Here is a 10,779-nt window from a genome sequence, read left to right on the forward strand (position 1 = left end):
TCATTTTTTTTTGTTTAGAGTTATTGTAAAGCATTTTGCCAAGGTGCTGACAGCACTAAAATGCCATCACTGGATAGATTACTTTGAAGTGCATCTGCTTGTACATTGCGAGGTAGATAGTAACGTCTCTGCATGGCTTTCTGTTCAATTGATGAAGGTCCTTGCACTTCCGTTGTTGCAGATACATCAAGGACATTACCTTGGAGTGTTACAGTAATATCCTCAGGAGTAAAGCCCTTCATATCCATAACGATCTGAAAAAAAAAAAAAAAAAGTTAGTTTTGCACATGTTTTTTTTGTTCTGTTTGGTAAGGGTTCGTTGTTTAGTCAACTGTCCGAAGACAGGTCTGAACCTCACAAGTAACACCAACATGGTACCACTTATGAGACAACTAGGCCAGGAGACAATGGAGTAGAGTAGCCAGTTCCTTTTCCCTTCCATTGGATATATCTGATCAGCTACATATTACACTAGATAAGGATTATGAAATTTAATGCTTGCTTGCAGAAAATTTGAATTGTTTCTGAAGAGATCATTTCCTCTGATCTGAAGAGTTTCTGTAATGTAGACGATTTTGTGCTCTTTGTGCAAGAGCATATCCTACTCAAATGATTAACATCGGTAATTCTTTGATAACTCGAGCTTACTCTGCTTACTGCATTTTTATTGCTTCCTGCACTAAGTATTGTCTGACCATCGGATCTGTGCCCCTTCAGCGCTGTCGTCGTTCTTAGAAAAGTTAATGCGTGTACTCCATTCCACCCGCTTTCCTCCCACCACTTCAAACAGCAGGCCACGAACCTTGCCGAATAGGGATGTTGCCAAACTTCCGTCAAACTGTGTCATAAATAACTGGTCCTCGATGCTATAATTTCTTTCAATCAAAATACATCTTGTATTTCTACATTTTTTAAAGCTAAATCCCACGTCTTGAATCATTTTCCGTAGCGTTTCTCTCCAACCTTGGAATTTATTGCTTCTCTCGCAACCTTCAGTAATATCTTCAATGTTGGAACTTTTTTCTGCATGGTATAAAATTCTTGTATCTTTCTTAAAATACATCAGTTCATATCATCTACAAGAATTAAAGGATCCCTTGGTCTGTTCTTCCCTAGAGATTCTAACTTTTCATCTCCTGCACAAACTCCCTCTCTCCTGATTTTCTTTATTATTCGCTCTGACCTGCCTATATAAATTACATAACAAAGTTGTATTATCAGTATTAGTTAAGTAATTTTAATATGTAATCAATTGAAATAAAATAAGCCTCACCTGTGATCGCAGCTGCTCTTTTCATTGCCTGATTTATAGGAAACAGATATTGATCTGTTTCTCTTCATCGCAAAATGTTTATTACGTACTTAATAATATTTCTTCTACCACTCCTTGCTACAGTGTTCATGTTGAATTGACAACACTGGACTGCAAGTGCACATAAACTGTCCTGCAAGAAGGCTAAAATTGTGAGTAGTGGGGAAGAGAGAGAGAGGAATGTTGGGAGAGAAATGAATTACCGAGGCTGAGAAGGAATTAGGGTTCTGTTCGCATATCTTACTGGGGCACAGATCCGATGGTCCATGTTTTTATGCCTGCTCCCACATGTTGCTGCAACAAAGATGAAACTCGAATTGCGTATTTGAAATGTTCGACTATGGGTAGGAGCGATAATACACAGAGCTGTTTGTTTCTAATTGCGCGCATAATTATTATTTCATTGAGTGGCTTCTTTCATAAAACTTGCTTGTAATGCCAATGTTGCTCATTTTGTGAGTGCACACATTCATAAAAGTGAGTTGGTTACCACTGCTATAGATTGTAGATCATGAGTTGATGGTATCAAAGTTTGATGAATTTTTATAATTTCAGACTTTCACATGCAATGTCATCATCCTTTTATGTTGTCCTGAAAGAATCATTATGGTCTGCAAGAAATTTTCCGTCCATCTCTTACTGCATCCATGTCAGAAGTATGAGGAATGCTGAAAAGTAATGCTAACCAATTTTTTTTGTCACTGTGAATATAGTTAAAAATATTAGTGATAGTACATTGTATTCAGTGAAATTTCTGCTTTTCAGTGACGTAAGTTTTGTATCTCCGTTAATAGAGAGCTCTGAGTTATAGCCTGAAACATGGTCGCGTGTATCAGCACTATGTCGGAAGCAGCGTGCTGTGATCAAGTTTTTAACAGCAGAAAATGTGCCCCGATAGACATCCATCCACGCAATACAAGAAAGGCACTTGACTTAAAGAAATGCATGTGGACTTCTGCGTACAGCTGAGTATAAGCGACAAAATAGATCAATTAGTTCAGCAGTCATCAGCACAGAACACCCTGGGGCTAGCGTCTCTTACCTGCAGAGAACACACTGCACTATGGTGCAATTGTAGCTGCCAGCCGGTATGCTCTCTACCTCTTCCTGCTGCATGACAGGGCACACAGGATGGCCCCGCTTACCTTTTACCCATTTTTGCAAGTGCTGACGACCACTGCATTAGTTGTTAAATATTATTGCTACTTGTTATTTTTACCAAAATTTAATAGTAAAACACGTTGCATAACTGTGTAGTTTCCTCCTCAAGGACAGGAGAAAAATTATTTAATGAAACTTGCCATGGCATATGGTTTGGAGGTAGAAGTGGGAGTGGACGAACGTTAGTGAGAAACAAGATTGTGACTGAACGCGATCGATTTCAAATTTGCTATGTGAAAACGTGAGACCAGTTTTGTAAGAACCGTCTGATGTATAAATTGCTAAAGGGTGGTGAAAGACAAATAGTTTTAAATGTGTTCGAAAAGTTGACAGAGAAGAATTCTGATGTAATAAATGATATAGTAAAATTAACCGCAGAGCTTACAGACGTGTCTGAACATAGTGTTGTGAATGTTCGCAAAGAATTAAAGGAAGTGGTAATTTAAGGACGCCTTGTAAGAAGAAAAACAAACCTGGGACTATTTTGGGAAAAGTGGACGATTTTGTTAAATGTGCTATCCGATCTGAAGTGCATGCATACTTTTTCAAGAATGAATCGTCAACTTTAGACAAAGTGTTTAAGTGATTTAAATAGTGATCCTGATTTACGTGCCTTTAAATGATCAAGCTTTCACAGTCTTTTATTAGTAATAGGTTTCGGTTTTGTAAAAAGAAAAACGGTTAACGTAATATTAGATAGGGACGATATTATTGTATGGAGACGGAAATATTTGAGGCAAATTCGGCAGTACAGGAATACAGAACATAAGATTTATTATCTTGACGAGACTTGGATTAATGAGAACCATTGTACTTATATGGACTGATACTACAGTAGAAAACAAGAAGCAAGCCCTTTCGTCTGGTATTTTTATAAATCCAAGAAGTTACGAAATCCGACTGGTAAAGGTAGAAGACTTTCACATCGGTACGGTAGTGATAGTGGTTTCGTGAACGGTGATGCTCTTCTTTTTGAGTCTAAGAAAACCGGTGACTACCATGAAGAAATGACTGGTGAAGTATCTTGCCAAAGCTCGAACCCGGGAGTGTGCTTGTGATGGACAACGCTTCCTATCACAGTGTAAGGTTATCACGTCGCCCTAATTCTGCATGGCGAAAGCAAGAAATGATGGATGGTTAAAATCACATGGTGTGTCGTTTGATGCTTCCCCTGTTAAAGTTGAACTATTGCAGTTAGCTCAAAGTATAGTTGACAAAAGTATGTTATAGACGACATGGCAAAGAAAGCAGGTTATACTGTATGAAGACTGCTACCTTATCACAGTAATTTATCGCCTATTGAACTCTTGTGGAGTAGTGTTTAAGGTTAATTACGTCGCAAGAAACAAGACTTTTAAAACTGAAAGAGGTGCGTCAAGACAGAGCCTTAACCCAAATCACGGCCGAATCGGATATTCATCACATCGTGAAGGAGGAAGAGAGAATGTGGCAAATGAATGGTCGATCGTCTACTTATTAATATGGAGGAGAGTTCTGATTCGGAAACAGATATGGGTGTTCCTGCATTACCTACAAGCGATAGCGACTCCTAATGATGTAGGCCTACTCGTAAGTTGATAATATTAATATTTGCTTTAAATTAATTTATTATTGTCTGTGATATACAGTAACTGCATGTTTTAAATTCTTTATTGTACACTTTTCTTTTTTAATCATGAAAGTAAGGCTGACATGCAAACATCGGTAGGATTGATGTCACATGTACTTAAAAAACACATGCTGGGCGTAGTAATACATAGTGCTAATGTTATGTCAAGTGTCTCTTATATAAGATACAGGAGTTGGATTAAATTGACATTATATAAAAATACACTTACCGGAAGGTAAAGGACACAATTATTGTCAATGTCTGTACTTGACATTTGTAACACAAACATTAGGCTTACTCAGTCATACTTCACAAAGCAATAGTTTGTAAAGCATCGGTTATTAACAGAATTTTTTTAAAAGTAATTGAAGAAAATATAAATATTGCTGTAATTTCCAAATAAAAAACGAACTTAGTATTTAATTTTATGTAGTAGGTACTAATTATTTTGAAGTAATAGTCTTTCATTGTTCAAGCATTATTGGGACCGTTGTACATTGGGCCAGAATGCAAATCTAGCGAGACAAAATTAATAACTTCTCTCGTGTCCAACAGATTTTTATGAAACTTTGTACAATAGTTACAGGTACGTATGTTTTATGTATGCAAAGTGGTTACGTTTCTAAAAGAGGAACTACCCCTTTAAAGGGAGTGCATTTATACAAAATTAGTAATTTCTCTTCTATGAAACAGATTTTTGTGAAACTTAGTGCAGAAGTTAGAGGTAGCATATATTTTTTGTGTGAAATCTCTTAGTTTCTTGTATACGATAGGAACTACCCCTTTACAGGGGTGTATTTAGACAAAATAACTTCTCTCTTATCTAACAGATTTTTATGAAAAACTGTACAGAAATTATTGAGAGCATACTTTTTTTTGTTTATAAACTCTGGTTACGTCTGTATAAGAGGAACTACCTACTCCTTTACTGGGGGTGCATTTATACAGAGTTAAAAACTTACCTCGTAGCCAACAGATTTTTATGAAACTTTGAACAGAATTTACAGATAAAATATATTTTCTTCATTGTTTCGTACACTTTTTTAACACTTGTATAATCACTGATTAACAATAATTCTTCACTGCGTTAATATATTTTTGTGTACAAACTTTGATTCCGATTGTATAAGAGAAACTATCCCTTTATAGGTGTGAATGTAACAAAATTAATAGTTTGCCTCCTATCTAACTGATTTTTGTGAAGTTGCTGGTAGCATATTATATTTTTGTGTGTACAAACTCTAGATTACGATTGTATAAGAGGAACAAGCCCTTTATCAGGGGTGTATTTAGATAAAATTAATGACTTCTATCTAACAAATTTTTATGAAACTGAACAGAAGTTAAAGGTAGCATAGCCAGCTGACTTGCAAAAAAAAAAAAAAAAAAAAAAAAAAAAAAATCTTTCGAATTTCTCTGGTAAGGAATTTTATCAGTCTGTACTTAACATTGACACATTTGACACTACCTTCATGAAAAGATTTACACGGTCTTCCTACTTTTGAAGAATAGCCTCAGTGGCATAAAGTAGTTTCTATAACTATGTGATACTAGTAGGAAATTGTACTAAACAATTTAACCAGACTTGGTGTTTCATTAAAAATATATGTTAATTCCTATTCAGCTGTTTTCAGAACTTCCGAAAAACATACAATCTTTTTTTGTATTTTTGGTAACTTTAACACTAGCAACACTGCACTCCTGTAATGAAATTTTTTCTCTGTACGCTTACATAATCACATAGTTCATATAAAATGTCACTTTTTGTTCCGCAGTACTTGAAATTATTCCTTATGGATTGTAATAGGTAAATCTCTTTTCCCTCTGCGCAACATAATCTCGCCTGAAAGAAATTAGTATACAGAGTGAATCAAAAGTCTGGAACCATATACATATCTTCCATATGCTTGATTTTCGATTACTATAGGTTTTACCAGTAAGACCAAATGCTCTACCAGTGACAAATGCTCTCAGCTATCTCAAAAGCAGCCATTTTGGATGCAACTTTGAAATTTTAAATGAAAAGGGGGTCATGTAGGTACTCAAAATCATGCGAAATTTTCTGAAAAAATCAATGGTGCAATCCGTTTTGAGATATATCTAATCGTTTTCAAGTTATTTAAAGATAACTGTCATAATGACACAAACATTAGTTACTGCATCTACAGATATTTTGTAATATGGTACAGTACTAAAGAGGCTTTTGAAAAGGTACTTTTATGGAATTGTGGTAATTAACTTTTCCTGCTTTACTGTTTCGTTAACCTGTGACAGTTTCAATGCATTGTTGTGAATATTTAAAGCTTTCCTATAACAAATTTCCCGATTTTTATGATGAAATTATCGAAAGAGGAAAGAATTGATATCATTCTTCATTCTGATAGGTTAAGCCACAGGAATGTTGCAGCAGACTGGACGAACAGTTCCCTGGACATTGGATTGGTCGGCGTGGACCAGTAGAATGGCCGGCCAGGTCTCCAGATTTAACATCCCTTGATTTTTTTTGGAGTTACATAAAGAGGGAGTACCCAGAGAAAAACCATTTACAACGTTTGTTTTGTTTACCACAAATTCCATCACGACTTGGCGGGGGATCGAACCCGGGCTGCCTGAACGAAAGACCAACGCACTAGCACTTGAATCACAGACGCGGTCTGTTTTTTTTTACTCACTGATAAAAACTTTGACTGTAAGCTTATTCATGTAAAGTGTTGAGCATTATTGTTTTATTTAATGACACTTTTAATATTAATATTATTGAACATCATTAGAAGTTATATCGTAGGAACTCATTGTGATCCATTTGAAAATTTTCTTCCAATGTGTGGACAGGAAGATAAGAAGTCTGAAAGCCTTCAAATAGTGTCAGGATTTAGATACAGAATAAAGGAAAAGTGAGCAAGGTACCTCTCTTTTATATAGGCTATTTTAAGCATTTTGCAGACTTCACATTTCCATAGGATTCAGTGGTATAGCGTAGCTTCCAAAGCAGGAGAAGCAACCAAAATTTAGTAGCAAATACTTATATTCGTTAAAGATAAGTATATAATTTTAATCAATAATTAAACATCACAGATGTTTGAATAAGTAAAGTAATACTCTGCTAGCAGTCTTACCTGATCGTTTATAATGCAGTGTATCACGTTTAAATGTTTGTTTAAAAGGTAGGTGTTTTTTTTCAATTATGTTATAATCCTTTACAATATCCATCGAAATGCATACCGGTACCGGTAAATGTTTTTCTTATAATATAATAGTTACATATCGATGATATTTAGGTAAAAAGGCTTAACCCTCATTATTTAAATATGACTTTTTTTGCTGTAATTAGTGTAATTAGTTAAAATTAGAAAACTTGAAGATATGTTTTTGACAATTATATTTACATTCTCTTTTATAAAGTAAATAATAATAATAATAATAATAATAATAATAATAATAATAATAATGTGCAAAAATTTAATTATAGCTGTTTCTGAAAAAAAATTCTTTTGTGGGATAAGCCCTTTTTACCTGAAAATCGTCGATATATAGTTTCTTACTAGGATTTTTGATTAAATATATTATGAATGATACTTTTTAATATTTTAATTATTTTTGTAATACACATTTTTCAAATATTAATAATTTAATTAAATCGAGGGATATAATTTTAATTTTAGTTTTTATTTATTATCGTGGAAATTTTAAGTGCGCCTGTTCGGGAAAAAAAACTGTTGCCATTTCTGTAATACTCCTTACAACTCACAACATATCATGGCTCCTTAGGGGAAGCGGGCTGATGCAAATCACAACATATTATTGCAAAAATAAATGGAGTTTGATTATTATCATTCTATATAAGTGTAACATTGTATGGGGCAGAAACATGGACATTACGACGAAATGTGGATATGGATAAGGATTGTAGCGTGTGAAATGGACAGACAAAATAAGAAACGAAGCTGTGTTGGATAGAGTGGATGAAGAAAGAATGATGCTGAAACTGATCAGAAAGAGGAAAAGGAATTGGCTGAGTCACAGAGTGAGAAGAAACTGCCTTCTGAAGGATGCACTGGAAGGAATGGTGAATGGGAGAAGAGTTCGGGGCAGAAGAATATATCAGATGATAGACGATATTAAGATATATGGATCATATGCGGAGACAAAGAGGAAGGCAGAAAATAGGAAAGATTGGAGAATGCTGGGTTTGCAGTGAAAGATCTGTCCTTGGGCAAAACACTATGAATGAATGAATGGATACATTACAATCAGAACATTACTAATGGCTTGAGCAGCCACGTTGTACGCAGTTACAGGGATTCTACGATCCCCCAATCTCCTGCCTTCCTAATTCAAAGATTACTGTCCTACTTTAAAGTACCTAATATAGGCTATATGACGTCAAATTTATGTAATTAAATGTAGATGTATAATTTTAGCTGTCTATATTTTAATTCTAACATTGCTGTCACCTTCTAAAGTACCGTACCTATAATGAAGTAAAATTTGCATAATTATATTTAGGTACATACTGTAAGTTTAGTTATCCATATCTTAATTCTAACATTACCTCTGATTGAGGTTCTGGCTGATATGTATAGGCTATCTATTATCAGACAGTACATCTCACTTGACGATATGAGTCAGAGGAAGAATAATATTATTTGTATGCATCTGAAGTCTGATTAGTGGAATATGTAGCTAATCGGCGATGTATGCATTGCAGGGGGAAAGGAACTGGCCAACCTACCCCATTATCGCCTGGTCTAATTACCTCGTGAGTGATGCCTTATTGGTGTTACTTATGAGGTTCAACTCTGTCTTCGGACAGTTGGCAAAACAACAATTCTAACATTGCTGTCCTCTTCTGATGTGCCTATAAAATGCCTAAAAAGAGTATTTTAGAGTCTATTTTAATATTTTAAAATCTTCTTTAGGTGTCTAAACGTGCTTTTTTCAGAGTTAAAATATCCAAGACATACTAATAAATAGGACTAAAATCATTGAATAAATTTGGTGTTATCGGCATAGACAGATGGACGGACAGAATCACGAAAACCACTTATTTGTATTTAGTAATTAAGTTATGTATTAATTTTTATTATTATTTACTAGTACTGGTAATGTTATATTTTTATAGTTGTTGTATTAATATTATGTGACTACGAGTACTAATGACGTAGTAATTTACTTTTTGAAACGCTACACATCGCGTTATGAAGACTACCACATGCTGTTTGTAGATTCTTGTCAATATAGCGAAGGAATGTCAGAAACGAGGCTGGAAGCTAATCCGAAGTTACATACCGTGAGAGGTTTAAAGAGGAGGAAAGCATTATGCTTCTGTATCTCTCTGTCTCCCTTTTTCTTCCCAGCAAATTATTGTCACAAGCCAGGTAGTCGGAAGCTAATATCTTACATCGACCGCACGTTCAAATTCATCCCGAGTCGAACGTTATAAGCTTACAGTATAATCACACAATAACGAAATATAAGAAAAAAAAAACGAATAATAATTAATTCACCCGTATACACATAAAAATATTTCTTTTAAAAATGAGAAGGGAAGCAATGCTTCCACCACATCCATAGACGCTACACCCCTGATAGGGTTTCAAACGTGCGTTCTTAAGTGAGAGGGGGACATCAATATTATTTCACTTACCTGAAAACATTCAGGTTTGAATTCCATGTTATCTGTGTGCATAGTAATGCTCAAAGGATTTAGGTTACCGGTACGACTTGTAGTACTAGTAGGCTGGTAACATAGCTGGCTTCCTGAAAATATTGTAATATAATATTTTATTCGAATGAATTTGACACGATTTTTAATATATTGAATTACAGCCGTTGTAGTCGTTAATACATACCCATACAACTCAACATTTCATGCATGGCTTCTGGACCTGCCATGACTGGAACGCCTAATCTTGCAGCCGCTCTTCTAAAGTCTTGCAGAGATTGATTTAAAATCTGGCGAGCTGATTGAAAATGAGGATCCTGCAAAATACTATCACGAGTGTTTGTTTGCACCACTCTCCTTTGGGTGTTTGCTGGCACAATACTTTGTTGGATGTTTGTTAGTAACATTCTTTGTTGGTTGTCCATTTTAGCTGTGTTTGATATTAAAAACTAGGCATTTTAAATTTAAAATGTTTTTGTGGTTATCGGTAATAATTATATGAATACCATTCTTATACTTCAAGATTTTGTACTTCATGCCATGTCGAATGAAGATAAAAATAAATAACGGCTTTTACAAATACCTTCTCAAGCGAATTCAATTGTTGTATTAAATGAAAATTCTTCAACTTCCTGTTATCATGCCATGTTGCCATGTGGACAATTAAGAAAATGTACTAAATGTGAGAAGAAGATTATAATTTTTACGTTAAGAAATCCGAACAAAAATTTACAGTCCTGGTATTCTTATATTCAAACACTTACCCGTGGAATCCCTCTTACATTCTTTAGAAAAAATGAAGGTCCTTTAAACGCAATAATTTCGATCACAATATTATAACAGTAACAGCAACATGCCATCAAAATGAATTCAATTTAAAATATCGCACTTCTCGTATTTCCTACATCCAGATTTTAATACTTTAAAAATTGATAGTACAATGCAAGATAAGTGCAAACCTAATTTTTTGATAACAATATGTACCGACTTTCAATGGACTGATTATTACGATATACCGGAAGAATATCTTTA

The 10,779-nt window shown here is 34.7% G+C and overlaps 1 protein-coding gene across 1 annotated transcript; it reads right to left on the reverse strand.

Annotated features, from left to right (window-relative positions):
* Positions 1–20: 20 nt before the first annotated feature.
* Positions 21–10,259, reverse strand: LOC138698915 (uncharacterized). The gene is made up of 3 exons (XM_069825111.1): positions 9,935–10,259; positions 9,730–9,842; positions 21–254 (listed from the first exon to the last, which is right to left on the reverse strand). Exons 1-3 carry the CDS (start codon positions 10,170–10,172, stop codon positions 21–23), a joined length of 585 nt encoding a protein of 194 aa, XP_069681212.1. The 5' UTR covers positions 10,173–10,259.
* Positions 10,260–10,779: the final 520 nt, after the last annotated feature.

This window comes from Periplaneta americana, chromosome 4, assembly GCF_040183065.1.
Source record: "Periplaneta americana isolate PAMFEO1 chromosome 4, P.americana_PAMFEO1_priV1, whole genome shotgun sequence".
NCBI classification, from domain to species: Eukaryota; Metazoa; Arthropoda; class Insecta; order Blattodea; family Blattidae; genus Periplaneta; species Periplaneta americana.